General features: G+C 54.0%; 1 protein-coding gene across 3 annotated transcripts in view; it reads right to left on the bottom strand.

Annotated features, from left to right (window-relative positions):
* EPHB2 (EPH receptor B2) overlaps positions 1-8470 on the bottom strand; it is a 133640-nt gene extending 125170 nt beyond the window's left edge. For all 3 annotated transcript variants that reach the window (XM_054294496.1, XM_054294497.1, XM_054294498.1), the window contains exon 1: positions 8325-8470. In XM_054294496.1, the coding sequence (XP_054150471.1) occupies positions 8325-8409 (85 nt within the window). In that variant the 5' untranslated portion in view covers positions 8410-8470. The remainder of the gene's footprint in view (positions 1-8324) is intronic.
* Positions 8471-19885: the final 11415 nt, after the last annotated feature.

The following is a 19885-nucleotide window of genomic DNA, read 5'->3' as shown; positions in this document are numbered from 1 at the left end:
ATATTTGGGGAGCTGGGATGACACCTCCCATGGAGCAGCGCTCAGCTCAGCCTGCTGCTGGACAGACAGAGCCCAGCTGGGCATGGCTGGGGAGCTGCATCACCAGCTGTGCATCACCAGGGGCAAAGCCTGTCCTTCAGCCTGCTGCAGCTGGGTGTCCCCGTGTCCCCAAGGCCTGGCTGGGAGCACAGGGGATCCCAGACCTTCTGCCTGCCCCTCCTCTCCTGGGCTGGGGGCTTGGAGCAGCCACAGGCTACCCAGGAGCCCAGCAGCCGAGCCCATTGTTCCCTTTGTCTGGCCCTGGGAGCACCAGCCCATGGCAGCGTGAGGTGTCCCCTGTGCCCAGGGACACTCACACAGCTGGAGGTGCCCCCTGCCCAGGGACACTCACAGAGCTCGAGGTGTCCCCAGGGACACTCACAGAGCTCGAGGTGTCCCCTGCCCCAGGGACACTCACACAGCTCGAGGTGTCCCCCCTTCCCAGGGACACTCACACAGCTCGAGGTGTCCCCCCTTCACAGGGACACTCACACAGCTCGAGGTGTCCCCAGGGACACTCACACAGCTCGAGGTGTCCCCCCTGCCCAGGGACACTCACACAGCTCGAGGTGTCCCCCCTGCCCAGGGACACTCACAGAGCTCGAGGTGTCCCCCCTGCCCAGGGACACTCACAGAGCTCGAGGTGTCCCCAGGGACACTCACACAGCTCGAGGTGTCCCCCCTGCCCAGGGACACTCACAGAGCTCGAGGTGTCCCCAGGGACACTCACACAGCTCGAGGTGTCCCCAGGGACACTCACACAGCTCGAGGTGTCCCCCCTGCCCAGGGACACTCACACAGCTCGAGGTGTCCCCTGGGACACTCACACAGCTGGAGGTGTCCCCTCTGACCAGGAAGTTCACATCTCAGCCACATTTGTCCCCCCCAACCCTCACAGCTGCTGGCTAAGGGCCCAAGCACCTCCCCTAAGCCAGCCAATGGCCCCCAAGGTGAAGCCAGGGCTCAGGGAAGCTCCTCTCCTCCCCAGCTCCAACCAGATGCTCTTGGCCTCTGAAACTCCCACGAGGGCAAAGGCAAGCACCAACAGGCATTTTCCAAAGGACCTTTCTTGGCCATCTGGCCAAAATCAAGAGCCTGTGGAAGGTTAAAGGGCTCGAGGCCATGAGCACCCAGAGCAATGTGGACCTCCCAGCACTTTGCCTTGGAAGCTGCAGATGATCCTGGAAGCCAGACTGGGAGCAGGGGCCAGTGGGACCCCACCAAGCCTGGACATTCAGTGTGGGAGCCCAGAGAAGGCACCTTTCCCTGTTTCCTTTCCAACACCACACCTGCCATGGAGGCTGAGGGATTGCTGGTTTCCATCCCACCTCCTGCAGCGCACCAGGATCTCAGGGAGCACCCCAGCATCCAGGGCACCCAGCACGGGGGAGGGCTGGACTCCCCCCTGCCCTGCCTCCACCCCCCAACGCTCCTGCTGTGAAACCCTCTGCTTGAGAACTCCAGAGAGAGGGGAAAAATATAAAATAAAGGATCACCACCCTTTCATCACCCTCTTCTCTACACCTCCCACAGAGCAGTGCACCTCTGTGCCCCCTCCCTCCCTCCCCAAGCTGCATCCTTCCCCCAGCCCCTCTCCCCTGCACTCATCCTGCACAAGCATCTTCACTCCCTTTCCCAGTCTTTCCCAGGTCGGAGCTGATGCTTTCAAAGAGCCATCCACAATGACTTTAAGATCTCTTTCTCAAAATGCTAATAAGTAATTTAAAGACTGCCACTGTGCATGCATGGGTTTAGGGTAATTTTTTCCATGTGAATCCCTTTTCATTCATCCCTGACTACATTTAATCTGCCACTTTATAGCCCGCCTATCCAGTGTCATGAGAGCCTTTTGCAATATTTTCAAGACAACTGTTGTTTTTATCATCCTGAATAATTTTGTATAATCTGCAAACACTCTTTGCCTTCCCATTCCCACCCCTCTCTACTTTATGAATACATCACCAGCGCAAGCCTCACGCTGACCCCGTCCAGTGGGAAAACTGACTCTTTGTTTCCCCTTCTTAAAGCACATTTTAATCCATAAGAGAGCCCTTCCTATAAAATTACTGCTCTGGAGTCTCCTGGATCACCCAGGGAGATCTTCTTAAAGGATGCTCGTCCCATTTACTCTGGCTCAAATATTCATTTTATTGACTTATTGAAAAATACGAGTTCTGCCATCACCTCAGAACAGTCTCCCAGCCCTGCCCTGGGAAGCAAAGCCCCTTGGCAGGAGTCCCTTTGGCCACTTGGGGTGACACTGAAGTATTCCCCCTCCACGCCAAGGGCTCCGTCCTGCACATTTAACTTCCCAATACCCATTTGTTGAGGGGAAACTTTGGGGATAAACAATTTCTGCTCTCAAGTTATTTTTCAAACTCCTTTCAGCCTGCCTTATATGGCTTCACATTCACCCGACCACAATTTCTGATTTTTTTATTTTCTCCTTTTAGATACCACTTCCACTTTATGAAGAACATTTTTTTACCTCCAATGACCTCCTCCAATTTGCCATTTAATCAGGTTTGGTTGGTTTTTGGTTATTTTTAGGAAACTCATGTTAAGTGGCTGCATGAGGTTTAATTTAATTTCCTACATCATGGGCAAGTATTTTCCTATTTTAGCTTCTCCCTTCAGTCAGCTCCTTCACTTTGCTTTACTCAGAGACCATTACTCTGTGGTGTTTTTAAGTGCTGGCTGCTTTATGGATGCCATGGTCTGACTCTGAGAGAGGTAATGTGGATGGAAGATAATTTATTGGATCAACTGAGAAAGCTTCACCAACTTGAGGAGCTCCCAGCCCCTCCTCATGCCCATTGGGAGATCTGATGTCGTGTGTGGTTGCTCGGGTTTAAATCCAGAGTTCATCCTCCTGTGAGCTCTCCAAAGAACCACAACTGTTCTCAGCCACTAAAACCATCATTTCTGAATGCGACATGTAGGGAGGCACAGACCAGCCCCAATTACAGTTGTGTTTTCTGCCCTCATGGCCTGCTCCATCTTTCTTTAATGCTTGGCAGTCGGTGCCACACTTCCTGTCAGACCTGATAGTGCTCTCTTCATCCCAAGCAAGGAAATTCAGGGAGGGGCAACCAGCATGATCCTCACTTACTCCTTTCCCTCATCCTGATTATCTCAGGGGGCTGGCACGCCCTGCACAGCCATCCGTGTCTGCACCCTGGCACAACCTGCCATCCATCCAGCAGGTTCCTGGAACATCTGACATTGATATAAAGGCATTACCAATACATGCCTGCACAACATCTCCAGGCACCTCTCCTTCCTCACAGCCTCCCTCCTGCTGTCACCTGGCCTCCAAGGGGTCCCTGCCCACCTTCAGCATTCCCAGAGCTCCCCCATCCCTGGCTAAGGCGGGCAGAGCCCTCAGAACTCGCCCTGCCCTCCCTCCCTCCGCCCAGCCCATGCTGCACTCAGCCCCTTATCACAGGAGGCCCCATCCTTTCCCTTATCTAACGGCTGAACTTTTGCCTCTGAGGATCTCCCTGCACCCTCATCCCAACGAGATCCAACTGGCAGCTGTGCTTCGCCCTGGTCTCTCTATAAACCAGACCCAGGTATGGGAGGGATTACAAACCAGGGTGGGAGCTGACGGGACTCTTCCTCGGTAAAAATGGAATTGTGGCAGGATGGAGCCCCACTCCCAGGCAGAGCCACCCTCACTCCTATCCCAGCAGGGCTGGTGTGCAGGGAGCAGGCACATTTAGGGGCAGGGGTGGAGGGTCAGGCTCTCGTTCATCCCTCGCCCCAAAGCACACAGGAGCTGTCACAGCCCCCACTATTTACCCAGCTCCTCGGGCAGTTTCCTGAGTGCCCACCCCTCTTTGCAGCAGCTCAGGTATGTGCACACAAAGGGCCCTGACTAGTGCAGGCAGGTCCTTAGCCCGTCTCCAAGGGGATGGCTGCTCCCATCCCTGGGGACAGCCCCAAACCCCTCACAGCATCCCCAGGGCACAGCTGTGTCCCCTTCACACCGTCTGTGAGGTGACAGAGGAGCGGGGGCACACCAGTGGCCACACAACCCCGAGCCCTTGTCCCCTACAGCATCTCCTCCCTTTGCTTTTGTCACCCAGAGAAGCTGGAAGTCAGCAAGTATTGAGAGGACTGCTGCTCCCGCCTGGAAAAGCCACAGAACAGAGTAGTAAGGGCAGCAACATGGATGTTTAAATGAGGCACTGATTTATTTGGTCTCCAAAAGGAGCTTTCCCTTTTGCTGCCCCTATAATGCAAAGGGCAGGTGGGTGCAAGGAATGTGCCTTGTCAAAAATTAACCCAGGAAATGGAGGGGAGGGGAAAGCAGCAGGAGGGAGACGGATGGCACAGGGCCAGGCCAAAACCACAGGCTCTGCTCTGCTCCTCAGCCCCACTGGTCCCAAAACATTTGCTCCCCTCCTGCTCTTAGGAGAGTGTTTGCAGATTTGGAGCTCAAGCTCGCAGGAAGGATCAGCTCTTGACAGATTCTGTGTTTCTCCCTGGACCTGCTGCTCTGCTGCATCTCTCCAGAGCATGCTAGGCTTGCTGGGAGGCTCCTGCAGCTCCCATGCTTCTGGCACACCTGGACATCCACCTCCACGGAGCACCAAGGTCACAGCAATGCTCTGTAACCCTGAAGGGGTGGCGCAAGTCTTCCTCTACAGAAACCCAAAAAGATGGACACACAAAGGCCCAAAGCAGCCCTGTGTCCCTGGCATCTCCCCGCACCCCTTGTGGAGGTGCTCACCATAGGTACAGGAGCAGAGACTGTTTTAACACTGCAATACGTTACAGCATAAGTGAAATTAAATATACTGTATACTACAGAATCAGAGAATATCCCAAATTGGAAGGGACCCACAAAGACCATCCAGTCCAAATCCTGCATAGGACCCCCCAACAGTCCCACCATGTGTCTGAGAGTGCTGTAAATGTTACAAATACTATAATTCACTATTGAATATGCAGAAGCGCTGAAGTCCTGTCTCCAGCTTGCTTGGACGACGGGCAGGGATGTCCATGTCCAGCACCTCAGCCACAGCATGCCCTGGGAATGCCCACCCCAGGAGTGGATACAGCCCTCCTGCCCCAGCATCCCTCTCCAAACCCAAGACTGGGCTCAGGACTAGGATTGCTCGGCACAGTTGTTGCTCAAAATTGAGCCCCTCACCCGTGATCTGTTTCCCAGCAAAACTCGTGCCGGGCAATTCTCCATCGCCCATTGGAGCCTGCCGCTGCCTCCGTGCTGCTGGCTCCGTGCTGCCCACACCCTCACTGATAGCAGGGCCATCTCGTGTCTCCTTTTGCATTTTTGGCACAGGGCTGGCTCTCCTCCAGTCCTCGGGAAGCTTGCCAGCACCACAAGGTTTGTGAAAAGTTAACTCCACTGGGGTGAGGAGCACCATCGGGTTGGTTTTCCCTCCTCGCACGTGAGTTCGCCAGGCTGTTGATTTTAAAATACCTCCGTGTCCTCCCCGGCTCCCCCCAAAATACCTCGGGAGCGTCAGCCCCGCGATCGGCGCGCAGCCTACGCAGCAGGAATACAAAGCGGGGCCGTCAGCGATAGCGGCGTTACCAACTGGGGTGGGATCCAGACCCTTCCAGGACTCCTTTGTTCTTGACTTTCTGGTTTGGGTTTTGTTTTTTTTTTTTTTTTTTTTGAAAAACACACAAAAAACTTTCCTTTGAGAAGCCTGAACTTTCTCAGCTGCAGACACGTTACCTTCCAACCGCCTTCACAACTATAGGCAATTCCTAACCTCTGCTTTATGTATGTTGTCATCCACCTCCCTGTTTTCCATACTGATTTATGTTTCACGTTCTTTTTACATTTCCTTTTAACAGAGCCGGTTTTAACCAAACAGCCTTCCCTCCCGAGCCTGAACCATGCGTTCTGCTGGCCAGTGAGCAATCAACTTCCAATTTCCATGCACACTCCTGTTTATATTTCCTTCCCTATCGGCTTTGTTTCTAATTAAGGTTTGTTAAATGCAAGTGAATATATAGCGCACAGAGAAATATAAAGCATGTAGATAAATAAACACCCCACACACAGCCGCACTGACTAAGGCTGCGCTTTCAACCACGGATCCCAAAGCACTTTGTCATGTTCATTAACAAAACCTCGCGGCTCCCTTGGGAAAGATGCTTGGATTATTTTACGCCTTGTAATTAGGAAAACTGAGGCACAGAGGAGACAAGTGAAATTACCAGCAGTACCGAAACGCTCTGTGACAAAGCCGAAAACAGGACTCAAGAGGTAGGATCCTCCAGAATTGTAGTTTTCCCCTGAACAAGCTTTTCCACCCCCATTTTGGCCTTGGAATATGCTGGGGCTGGTGATGGAGGACATTGCCACTGTGGAGGTTCCCTGCAGCCGCAGGAACATGGTGGGTCCAGCCACCACCTCCATGGCCAGCAGCTACTGTTGGCTCCATCTGTGCACACCGAAGGCATCCAGAGCATTCAGAGGTGCAGGTGGACACCACAGCCAGGCACTTCGGAAGCGGTGAGAAGAGGCAGTTCCATAAAGGAAGGAGCAGAGGCACGCCCAAGGAGCTGCATCCCGCATGTTTTCACCTTGCCAGTTCTCCAGAAGCCTTTTCCTGGAAGGCTAGATTAGGGATCTGGCTGCCCACACCAACCCTGAGAGTGACCATCACAGCCCCGTGATGCACACAGGGCAAGAGGCAACATCAGGGGCATAGGGGGACCATGCCAAAGCCAAACCAACACAGTCAGCCCCGGCTGGGAATGGCCGCTGGAAGCGCACCGACCATCTCCCTGAGAGCGTCCCCATTCATGGAGGAGCGCACCTTAGAGCGATCATCTCGAGCGGGTGAAACACTCCACCTGCACTGGCCAGCCCCTCATCCCTAGGTATTCTCCCCATCCCTCGGCACTCATACATCCAGCACCTGCCGCTCCTGCCATGATGGTGGGACAGTCACTCACGTTCCACAAACCCGCGCGGGAGCCCCGGGAGCCAGCCCCTGACCCACAGCACCTCCTGGGCAGCAGCAGGAGCAGGCTGGGGTGGAGGTGTCACCCCATCCCTGCCCAAGGCACCCGGCATGCCACAGTTGGCAGCATCAGCTTGTCATGGTCAAGTGTGCATGGGCCCCGCTGGCCAAGCCCAGAGCCCGTTGGAAGTGTCAAGGCCACCAGCGGATGGGGCCAGACGTCCTGCATGGACACGTATGCTCTCACAAACACGCTCCTCACCCCAACCCTCCCCCCCATAATTAAAACCATGCTGGGCTCATTTGAATAGCAGAGCTGGCGAGCGCTCTCCGCTGCAACGTAAATAGTCCTATTTATGCCAAGCTCCCATATTGTAAATATCACGATGTATAGCTGGCCAACCCATGAGTCATCTCCCAAAACTCCAACTTAATAAATGGTGCCTCATCCATGTTCCAGACAAACACCGTCCGAGCGGCTCCCACCGCCCGGCACACACAGGGCCAGCATGGCCACCCAGCCTGCCCACCAGCCCAACGGAGCCGGAGGGACAGCGGAGACACCCAGCTCCTCCAACACGACCCTTCCACAATGGACGGGCATCCCTGGACCACGCCGCTCCAGGACCAGCCGGTTTTTGGCCTGACACTTGGCCCTCGCCCCTGCCCAACCCAGTTCTCTGGCACTTGCCAGGGTGTCCATGCAGCGGGCGGGTGGGAGCAGGCAGGAATGGCTGGGATGGCTGGGGACAGGAGAACGAGTCTCCCCCTGCACAGACCCCACCGTGGGGCTCCCACCCAGCGCCGTCCCCGCACACCCAGCCCCGGAGCTCCCCACCTGCCGCCTCACTCTGCTTTGTCTGAGCACCGGGGACCTCGGCGGGGAGCTCGGCTCCTCCTGGGGACGCCGGGAACGCCACGGCGCCAACGGGGAGCCGGCCACCAGCTCCAGAACGCCGGTAAGGCCTGGCGGAGGGGCACCCCAAAGACTCTGCCGAGAGCAGCAGCGGGCACGGGGCGGCGAATGCCGGGCATCCCCGGGGGACCCGCCGCGGTACCCAGGGATGCCCACTCCGGCGGAGGGATGGCGGGGAGAAGGGCGGCCAGCGATCGGGAGGGTCTGGGGGCGCGGGGGGGGCACACACGACACACCGGGCTCCGGCGGCGACACCTCCAGCCGGGGTAGCACTTCCCCAAACTTCGCCTCCCCTCCGAAGGGCGTGCGGCGGGGAGGGGGGCAGGGGGCAAAGTGCCACCCCCCAAAAAACGAGGAAAACCCGGAGGGGGCTCGCCCTACCCGCAGGGCCCCCGCCCCCCGTGCGCCCCCCTTACCTTCCACGGCGGCGAGCAGGGGCAGGAGGGCGAGGGGCAGGCAGCAGAGCCACAGCGGCCCCATGGTGCGCGCCGGGCCGGGCATCAGAGGCGGCGCGGCCGGCGCTCCATGGAGGCGGCGGAGCGCAGAGCGCAGAGCCCAGAGCCCCTCGCTGGGGCCGCCGCCGGCGCGGGCACGGCCGCGGGCACGGAGCGCTCCGCCGGCCCCGCCGCCGCGGCCGGGCCGAGCCACCGCCGCCGCCGCGCGGGGGACGCCCCGCGCCGCCCGCCCCGCCCCGCCCGGGCCGCGCTGCCGGCGGGGGCGGCCTGAGGGGGCCGTGAGGGGGGGCCGTGCGGGGGGGGCGCGGCGGGGCCGGCGGCGGGCGGGGGGCGGCGGGCGGCGAGCGGGCGGCGGCTCCCCCCGGCCCGCCGATGGTTTCTCCCGGAGCTGTCGATCATCCAGAGAAAGCCGTGATTTCAGCCCAAATCCGCCTCGCCGGGGCTCGCTGCGCCGCCGGCACCGGCGAGGGGGCGGAGGGGCGGGGGGTCCCGGGGGATGCCCCCGCCGCCGCGCCCTGCGCGCCGCCCGCGGCCTCGGGCCGGGCATCTCCCCCCGGGGCTGAGCCCCCGCAGCTGCCCAGCGGAGCCGGGGCTGGGGCCGTGACGAGGTTCCCGTCTGGAGAAGGAGACGCGTACAGCAGGATATAAAGAAAGAAACAAAAATCCAAGGAGTTGGTAAATCCGAGGCTGAGCAGCCCTGAGCCCCCGCACCCTTCTCCTCCACCATCCCCCTGCAGCCAGCCAGGAGAGAACAGGAATCCCCCACTTCCCACGTGGAGCAGCTGTGACTTGGTCACAAGCCCCATTGACACTGCTGGGGCCAAGCAGGACCTTCCTAGAAGGTGCCAGGTGAGACCCAGCTCCAGTTCTGCATCGCAGTGCTCCACAGGCCCCAGCTTCCCCGATGCCTGGGAAGCACATCTGCCCTGTGGGCACCTCACTATCCACACCCTCTCCAGGGCATACCAGGGAGGTTGGGACCACACGGTCTTTAAGGTCCCTTCCAACCCAAACCATTCTGTAAATCTGTGATACGTGGCTGCTGCCAGGACTCTTTATCCCAGGAGGTTCCCCCACCACCTGACATCTTCTCCTCGCCTCTCTAGTGTCCACCTTGTACCCAGCAGAACCTGCCATAGCTGTGTCCCAGTGTCTGCTGGTTGGGCTGAAGGTTCAGGTGCATCCTGCAGGAAGCACTTGTGTCCTGGAAGATCTTCCTAGGGAGGTCACACCCTGCACATGGATCTCTGCACAAGCTGTGCCAGGTTCATAGGAGCTGAAGACCCACTGCACTTCGAGGATGGATTCCTGTCCCTCAACTCCCCATGGAAGGACATGGAAAAAACAGTCTAGGCTCCACTGTACTCTTCCGTATCCCATTGATGCATCAGCAGCTTGAGCACCTTGGGTCCTCTGCCTTGACCCACCACAGGAAATGATTCCACAGGAGTGGTTAGTGGAGGTCACAGCTCCATGATGATGTTGGCCACATGCATGAGCCAAATGGTCTTCCCCAGCTCAGGCTCTGGTCTGCTTTGGGAGTTCCTGTCACTGCAGATGTTGCTGCTCATCCACATTGGCCCCATGTCCAACACGAGAACCCTGTGGCCCAGCTCCATCATGTGTGGAGAAGCTTTCATCTTTAGAAGCTCTTTCAGGGTCACTCTTGCAGTGAGGAAGGAGGCTGATGGCCAGGACAGCCAGTGGTCTTGCTTCTTCTTCCTTCAGATGTGTTTTTCTCCAGGACAAGAATCCCGAGGATCCCCAGCAGTTGCCCACCATTCCTGCCCTGCACCAGGCTCCCCCACTCCCTGCTGCTCTGGAGCAGCCAGCATTTCCCATCACCATTTCCAATCTCACCATATCCTCATTTCAGTCCTCCCGGATCCCAGGGCTGTTGTGTCCTGCACGTTCCCGAGGATCCATCAGTTCTCCAAAATGGAAGCCTGGAGTCCAAGAGCAGCAGCCCTGTGTGTTTGCCAGTGCCCACCCAGACCCTCAGGATTTTCTTGAAGTTCTCCAGGACTGCACTGCCAGACACAATGAGAATTTTGTCCCAAGGGAACAGTCACTGGAGACCTTCTCTCTTCTCTTCTGAGCTCCCCCTTAGGCTGTTGCTGATGGAGATGGACCTTGGGCTACGCAGGCTTGTTTGGCTGCTGCGATGACTTTGAAGCTCTTTCATGCTCCCTGGAGTCTGGTTTGAGCCCTGGAGATGCTCTTCACGGCCAGTCGTGAACTGTGAGCACTGGTGCCACCTCACACCTTCACTCTGCTCCCAGGAAGGGCTTTCTATCACCGTTGCATTTTTTGGCATCCATGGGAAGGCTTGCTGAGGTTCCACTGCCACCCTCACACAGTTGCTGTTCCCAGTCTCCACCTTCTGACCCGAATCCCACAAGCTCCACCACGCCTCAGTATCTGAGCAGAACAGCAAAGTGTCATGCAAAGCACCATGCCATGACAAGGGACTCCAGGCCTCCTCCAGTGTCCTTCTCTGCACCTTCCGCTCACTCTGCACCAGATTTAGTGGCTTCAGTGGAGGCTGGCTGTGGACCAGAGAGCACTGTGCATCCTCACTGCTGTCCTCAGCCACACTGCCAGCTGATGCTCTCCTTGCTGCCATCTGGTGACAAGTGGCCTTGGAACTGTGTCACATGGACGTGGCCACCATCAGGCAGCTTGGATGTGGCCATTTGGAAGCCAAGTTACACTGGTTTCGCTGGTCCTTGCTGCCCACAAGTAACCCTGGGGCAGCACTGCCACAGGACACTCAAGCCCTGCTGCAGAGAGCATCAGGTACAGCCTGGATGGGGTCACAAAAATGGGACAACCACCCCTCCAGCTGCACCCACATTTTGGTTTACATCAAAAGATGGTTCCCAGGCTGACAGAGCCAGGAGAGATGACATCTAGGGGGACATTAAAACAGGTTTGATGTTGACACATTTAATGCTGCATTTTCGGTTCCTGATGCAGGAAGAAAAAGGTCATTTGCATACGAAACCCTTGGCTCATCACACCTGGAGGAGGTGGCTCCCTCTCACCCTCTGTGAGGTTAAAGAGGTGCAGCAGGTGACAGCTGGGAGTCAAGGGAGGCACAAAGGAAAGCAGCAGGTGGTGACACAGAGCTGTCAGGCACAGTCTCAAGGCTCAGTGCAGTCATCTTTGGTGATTCCAAGGAGCCTCAGCTACCAGAAAGATTCAGGAGATGCTTCTTTGGTCCAAGGAAGCTACTTGGTCATTCTCAGTGCTCCAGCTGAGGGAGAGGGAGGTTTATGTGGGATGGGAGAGATGGAGAGTGAGTCCCATGCTGGCACCTAAAGTCCCACCAAAAGCAGACAGGAGCTGGTCCGGGGCCACTGAGAGATGATGTCCTGCAGAGAATCAGCACCCTTGGTCCTGAATCAACACCCTTGGTCACACCTCTGCATGCAAGAGGAAAGCTTTCCATGCCCTGGCTGAATCCCTTGGGCTCCAAGGAACCTCAAGCTTACAGGGGCAGGTTGGGAGGAGGAAAACACGAGCATATTTTTACAGAAATTGGAGTCTCCTTGCAGCAGAAAATCCGGTAAAAGCAAAACCCAAGTGAAAAGCAGCTTCAGCTGTTCTGGCTGTGGCTGTGACGGGCTTGGCCCCAGGCCAGTGAGTTAATTCTGCCTATTAACTAATAGTATAGTATTGTCGGTAAAGATTCATTGCTAAACTTATGTTTTTAAGATATCACTTATCATTTAAACACTTAACTCCTGATCCCCAAACATGTACAGGCACCATGTAGCCCTGCAGCCATGCTGCAGATAACCAAAGCCACCACTGGCTGGGGAAGCCGGGCAGCGTTTAACCCTTTTTCCCCTCTTTGTTTGAATGATAAATTGTCTGGAGTAGCACTTTCCAGAGGAGAGCAGGCCCTCCCACTCAGGGACCACTTATTATCACCTACTTAATGTTCCCCAGCTCAGCAGGGATGGAGGAACTGTTCCCAACAGAGGATTTTCCTAACCTCTGTGAAGGGTGTGTGAACAGCCAGAAACCCCACGGATATCTGTGATTGCAGCCTGTCACCACCAAGGGCCTCCCTCTGTCCTTCCTTGCCTTTCCCAGTCACCCCAGGTGCTCTGCAGGCTGGGGACAGGCAGGTCTGGTCCTTCAGGAGGAAGGGTGGGAGCAACAGGGGCTCCTCACTGTTGTGAGGATTTATTCAGAATAGTTTATTTAGAATAGTTTATTTGGTTTTACACCCCAGCTTTAGGCTGAGCCCTCGGTGCTGCCCAGCACCTTTCAGCTCAGCATCCCCACTGATCTGTGCCATAACTGGGCAGTTTCCAGGATCTCAGAGCTCTCCTGCAGCATCCCAGAGCAAAGCAGCACCTTTTCCAGTTACACCAGTCACCAGCACTGGCTGCACACCGGGGACGCTGTGGGGAGGTTTGGGAGGTTTTTTCTGCACACAGTTAAATAAAGATTAACCTTTTACATCCCTGCACGCTTGCCGAGGGCACCTGGCCCTGGATGGCTCGTGCTGAAAGGTGACACGGGACAGCCCCACCTCACCCAACCTGTTTGTCCTGCTGCAGGCACCTGAGGAGGGGGGACCAGCGGCTCCCTCTCCCCTTCAGCTCCCTGCTCCGGCGTTTCTGAGCCCTGCACCTGAGGGATTCTGTGTGCGGGAACCCCGGGCACCAGGTGAAACAGCGAGGAGGAAGGCAGAGGGTGGCACTGGGCAGCCAAGCATCCTCCTGCACTCCAAGAACAAGCAGAGGCACAGAACAATTCCAGGATTTCAGCATCCAGCACCAAGGGCTGCAAGGTAACCCTGTTTCGTGGCTGCTGCAATTCCTATAGTCTGAGGGTTTAGAGCCTTCTGCTAGATTAAGAAGGAAAAGTCAACTGGTAGATTGCAGTAACGATTTGGAGAGTTCTCCGCTCAGAAAATGAATGAAACTTTTGAATGGTAGCCATGGGAACAAATTAAAGAGAAGAGGCACTTTTGAAGCATTTAAAATAGATTTAGAACTGTAGAATCGAGCAGAAAATTTGGGATATTGTGTTCAACAGCTAATTTGAACCCAGGTTCAGAATTAAAAGTAATGTTTGGGAAAATGAAGTTCATGAAAGTGTTTTCTCGGGGACTGCAACGATGTCAGGTCTTCTTGAAAAAGTTGTTTTGGTAAACAAGCAGGATCATAGAGAGGCAGGAAGGAAAAAAATTAAAATAAGGCAAATTTAAAGAAAACAATATATGATATATTTATTTTTAAATAAAAACAAGGATTTCCTGATTTATAGATTTATATGATCCTTAAGGTTGGAAAAGACCTCCAAGATCACTAAGTCCTACCTTTGGCTGAGTACGACTACTTTGTAAAGAAATGTGTCAATCAAGTGTATAAACTATTATGTTTCAAAAAAAAAATTTCTTTTTGAAAGGCTATTTAGATATACAGCAAATAAAAGGTGGAACCATCAGCAGAATATCATGTTATATATAGAAACGTAATCCAAAATACTTTACAGCCATGAGGCATGACTGGCAGAAGATGGGGTCTGTATTCTGGAAAATATTTTCATTTTAGTGCTTGGTTATAGCCAGAAATAACAATGTTAGAGAATGAATCTGCCCAGCAGATAACCTGTGATGAAAAACTGCCAGGCATTACCTACTGACAGGGGTAACGACATAAAAGGATGCTCGAGTTAATTGCTGTCATTTGTAAAGGTTTGTAAAAGAAAAGGATGTAACCCAAGCTATTTTGTGGCAGGGAACCCAAGGTCCAGAAGTCTTCCAGAAAACAGTTTTAAAGTTGTTCAAAGGAAGGTGGAAAAGCTGAAAAGTCAAACTCAGGTCTGTGTTTAATACTATAAAATTACAGGGTGGCATCCTTGAAATTGAGAATGCTGAAATGGCATTTAATAGGAAACTGGGGAAACCGGGGAGAAAACTACCTGGGTTTTGTCAGTGCTGGTGTTAAATACAGGAGCTTTGCAAATGCTTGTGGACACTGAAAAAATGCAACATTATGTGTTACAGTGAAGGCACTCGTGGGCAAAATCCCCAGTGCTCTGAGGTAGCAGGGCTTTAGGAGCAGGCAAATACAGGATCAGAGACAATGGTCTGGTGTGAAACTGCTCTTTCCTCCTCTGAGGTGCTACAGAAAGACAGACCTGAAGGAAGAAACCACATCTCCTTCCACAGCAGAGGGTAGAAAGCACACAGGTGTCACAGCCAGGTTGAGTGAGGGAGCCCTGAGTTGAAGATGTCCCTATCCATGGCAGGGGGTGCAACTGGGTCTCTGGGATTCCTTCCAGCCCAAACAATCTGTGAGTCCATGCCTCTCTCCAGGTATTTCCAAAGGGAGATGTGGTGGCACAGAGAAAGCAGAGCTGTGTGCAGGCAACCCAACCCCCCCTGGCAGGGTCTGGAGATGAAAGGTCAGGAGTCAGCAGGAACGGGGCTTGTGCTCTGTGATTTGCATTTCCCATTCTCCCTTTGGGTCTAGGAATATCCATATCATTAAGGTCTGGGCTGAAATGGGACTGAACTGCAGCAAGTCCTGCAGTGATAGCAAATGCATGCACAGGCTCCTGACTCTGATATTACTGACTTACCTTTTATTTTATTGAAGACTCGTGAGAATAATAATCTCTAGCAGCAAGGTATCATAGAATCATGGAATTACAGAATGAGTTGGATTGGATGAGTCCTTAAACCACATCCCATTCCACCCCCTGCCATGGGCTGGGACACCTTCCACTGTCCCAAGTTGCTCCAAGCCCCATCAACCTGGCTTTGGGCATTTGCAGGGATGGGGCAGCCACAGCTTCTCTGGGCACCCTGTGCCAGGTCCTTACCACCCTCACAGGGAAGAATTTCTCCCCAATATCCCATCTAACCATTTCATGTGAAGGCATCCCTCCTTGTCCTGGATGTGCCTTGTCCAAAGTCCCTCTCCAGGTTTCCCCCAGTCCCCTTTTAGGTCCTGTGTGGCTGTGTGGTCTCCCTGGAGCCTTCTCTTCTCCTGGCTGAACACCCCCAGCTCTCTTGCCCAGGGACATCTGAGGGATGGAGATGGGGTGTGGTGCAGAAGCTCAGGGATGCAGGGGCAGGAGCGTGGTGGGAAGGGACAGGCAGCACTAATGATGCCTCAGCACTGTGGAGGTGGTGGGCACATCTTCAAGGAGGGAGAGGCAGGGGCTTGTACTCAAAATGTGAGGAGGCTTGGGGGCTCATTCTGGGGCTGGGCAGAGGCAGGGGACACACATCCCTTCAGGGCTTGAGGAGTGCTGGCCATGGCACAGGAGCAGGACCTGCTCTGTGTCTGTCCGTGGCTCTGGCAGGGAGTGGGAGGAAGCACTGCCCAGTAAAGCAGCGTGGATGGAGCACAGCTGGCCCTGGAGCAGCCTGTCCTGCTGCCCTTGGGGCTGCTGACCTGGCAGCAGAGGGACCTGCCAGCCAAAGCGGGCTCAGGTGCCTGCTGGCACCCTGGCATGGCCAGGATGGGGCAGGGATGGTGGCACTGCTCCCTGCCAGGAACACCGGGCACAGGGGGTATTTTCAGGGTCCCCCATAGTTGGGAGGAAAGATGAATCTGACTCCATGTTCTTAGAAGGCTGATATTATATTATGTTATGTTATGTTATGTTAATTATATTTATTATATTATATGTAATATATTTTATTATATTTATTATATTATATGTATTTTATTATATTATACTTATTTTATTATATGTATTTTATTATATTAAAGAATGCTATACTAAAACTATACTAAAGAATACAGAAAGAATACATACAAAAGGCTTAACAAGATACCAATGAAAAACTCGTGACTCTCGCCAGAGTCCTGACACAGCTGGCTGGGATTGGTCATTAAGTCAAAACAATTCACATGAAACCTGTCAAACAACCACCTGTTGGATAAACAATCTCCAAACCACATTCCAAAGCAGCAAAACACAGGAGAAGCAAATGAGATAACATGGTTCTCCTTTTTCTCTGAGGCTTCTCAGCTTCCCAGGAGAAGAATCCTGGGCAAAGAGGATTTTTCAGAAAGTATGTTGGTGACACACAGGGGACAGTGATGGTCACAAAGGCCATCCTTTCATCCAGCCCTGCAGTGTGGCCCATTGAGGAGGCTCTTTGCAGATTTGCCCCCAAGACTTGGCCCTGGAACCAGCACCCTGCTTGATCCCCGTGGAATTTCTCCTGGAGTGCTCCTTTGGGGATTCTCATAAGCACCTGGGACTGCTGGTTCCTGAAGGGACCAGGGGCACAGCACCAGGGCTGAGCCCTCACCATGCTGTCCTGGCACAGGAGGGGATGGGGTGCCTTGGGCAGTGCTGTGGAGGCCATATGAAAAGTTCCTGGGAGACATAAACTCCATGCATCAGAGGGCAGCTGAAGACCCCTGGGTAAGTGCTGTCTGCCAGAGGAAAGTCCATGGGGCTTCTCCAAAGGGGAATCCTGCTTCAGAACCCTTCAGAGCCCTCCAGAGTGGCCAGGCACACACAGTCAGTGCCACCTGCTCCTGGCATTTGCTGGGGGTTCCAAAAGCTTTCCTTTAAGTTCCTTGCCGAAAGTTTTTTTAAGGAAAGCAGGAAGCCTGGGAGAGTCAAAGGAGTTCCTTGTCATTTTAATTGCATAAGAGATGGTTGCAGAGAGAAGTCAGCAGAGGGAGGTCACCAGCCTGTCCTGCAGGAACAGGGGTGAGCAAGGAGGTGGCAAAGGATAAGTGATGCCATAGGGAAAACAGCCATAACTTCACTTGCACAGTGGCAAGGTTGCTGCCTTCTCTGTCTTCTCCCAGGAATAAACCAAAGCCATCAAATGACACTTGTGTGAGGTCCAGGCCCAGGGTTAAAAGACTGGGGTTTGGGATCAAAGGAGGTGATTCTTCACATGGATGGAAGGTGGACTGTTGACCTCCTCAGCAGAGCTGGGGACACAGAATTCACAGGGATTCGAGTGCAGCCTGGAAAAGTCCTTGGAATGGAGATACAGGAATTTAGAACACACAGGGAAATCCATGGAAATTAAAATAGCTGGAAAGTCATCAGTACAGATTTTCCTGGACTCCTGCAGCCCCCCAGCCTGTCCTCTTTCTTCTGTTAAAATCCTTCCTGGCCCCTTGGGAGATGTTGTGGGTGCTAGAGACTTGTCCCATGGGCTACAGGGGCTCCCTGCCATCAAATGGCACCAGTGCAGGATGGGGACGCCCACCACAGCCCTGCCAGTTGCATTCATGCACCCAAGAGGTCTTGAATTTGGCTTTGCTTTGCTTTTTTCTTTCTCAAGGTGTGTTTTGCTCTGTCTGGAGAGCTGGGAATGTCAAGAGCTGGGGTTGCTATGCCAGTGCTGGGGTGGGGACTCCAGGAGGAGCTGAGGGAGCTGGCACAGGGCCCTGTGAGAGGGAGCAGGGCCAGCTCCGAGGGGAGCTGAGGGGCGCCCATGGGTGCTCCAGCCTTGGGAGCACAGCAGGCAGAGCCTTCCAGCCTTGGGTTATGGAGGCAGGGATGTGTTGGGCTGGAGCTGTGCTGAATGCATTGCTCAGCAGCAATACTGGGGAGGAAATAAATCAGCCCCTGATTTACCTGGGAGGACAGATACTTCTTCTCAACTGGTTTTTAATTTGGACTCAATTTCCAAACCCGGCTGTTCAGATGTCTCTGAGATAAGTGATCTGTGTAACGTCTGAGTCAAACAGGATTTTCCTTCTTTTCAGACAGCAAAGCTGTGCTCTGTAAGTGGATGTTCCAGCTAATGAGGTGTTAAGTGTAGAGAGAATCACAAGTACTTGAGGGCAGGATCCAGCTGGTAGTAAAACCAACAACCAGCACCAAGATTGTCCTCAACTTCCAGGAACAACTTCAGACAATAAAACTGTGCTGAGGGCAGGAGCGAGGGAAAACCTGGGAAACAGAACCACAAAAATCCAGCCATGTGTCATGCTACAGCTGCATCACACGTTCCCTATCCTTGGGCCAATGGAGGAGGACAGGGAGAGACAGCAACAGTGGCTTTTAGCTGGCAACCAGGGGCCAAGTGGGAGCATTCCTGAGAGTCCTGAAATCCCAACATTTGCTGAAGAAATGTGCACAGAAGATGCAGTGAACCCTGCCGTGGGGGTTCAGCACAGGTCTCTGCTCCCAGGGAGAAGGGATGCTCTCTGGGCCTGAGCTACTGTGCCTTGCAGTGTCTGCAGTGCTGAGAGGAACAGGGTGAATCCTGAAGCCAAACTCATCATCTGCCCATTTTGTTCGGCTTTGGAGCAGCCAAAAGCCCAGCTGCATGCACACTCTGGCCCTGGTGTCCGTCCCTCCACAGCAAAGCCACCTCCATGTGTCCTTCTGTGGAGAACAGGCAGCCCAGGAGCAGCAGGACCACCTGGCACAAGGACAGAGAGGATGCACACGCTCCACAGTGACCTGGTCTACAGGACACTTCCACACCCCAGAACCAAAAAATCACAGTGATATGCTCTGAAAGGGATTTTCTTTGTGTTCTGCTGTGGACACAGGCTCAGCTGGCACATCAGATGGACATCAGGGTTAGGGAGCAAGCCCATGAGGAGGCTGGAGGAGACCAGGTGGAGCAGAGAAGCAGGAATGTCCTACAAATGCAGTGTCAAGACACATAGATGTCTTAGCAAGGGACTGAGCAGCGAGGATCAGAAATGGGTAGGAGAAACACAGCAGGTTCCCTAGAACAGCAACCCATGGCAGGTGTCCTGCTTTGGACATTCCAGGTGGTGCTGAGACATCCACAGGAGCTCGTGGCAGATGGTAGAACACTGTCAGCTCCAACACTCACTCAATGTGAGAAACCTGGGGTTGCAGGAAATCCCCTAGAGGGTTTCCAGGGCCTGCCACATCCACCCTGACCTAGTGCTGATGGCACTGCAGGAGGCTGGAGCAGAGACCCCACATATGTTCCCACCACCACCTCCAGGATTTGTGGGGATCTCCTGAACTGACCTTCTCTGGGACACAGGCTGTGCAGCAGCAAAAGGAACAACCTGCAGCCCCTGGAGCAATATGGATATGGATATGGGTATGGATATGGATATGGATTTGGATATGGATGTGGATGTGGATATGGGTATGGGTATGGATATGGATATGGATATGGGTATGGATGTGGATATGGATATGGATATGGATATGGGTATGGATATGGATATGGGTATGGATGTGGATATGGATATGGATGTGGATATGGGTATGGGTATGGGTGTGGATGTGCATATGGGTATGGATGTGGATATGGATGTGGATATGGATGTGGGTATGGATATGGATATGGATATGGATGTGGATGTGGATGTGGATATGGGTATGGATGTGGATATGGATGTGGATGTGGATGTGGGTATGGGTATGGACATGGATATGGATGTGGATATGGATATGGTTTGGTGGGAATGGTATTCAGTCAGAAGTTGGACTTGATCTTGGAAGTCTTTTCCAATCTTAATGATTTTGTGATTCTACGATTCCATTGCTGTCCCACTGCAGCAGGT

The sequence above is a fragment of the Melozone crissalis genome, unplaced genomic scaffold (assembly GCF_028551555.1).
Source record: "Melozone crissalis strain CALT ecotype California unplaced genomic scaffold, PUWL_Pcris_2 ptg000251l_1, whole genome shotgun sequence".
Classification (NCBI taxonomy): domain Eukaryota; kingdom Metazoa; phylum Chordata; class Aves; order Passeriformes; family Passerellidae; genus Melozone; species Melozone crissalis.
The sequence above is the reverse complement of the archived record's forward strand: the minus strand, read 5'-3'. Positions and strand labels throughout refer to the sequence as shown.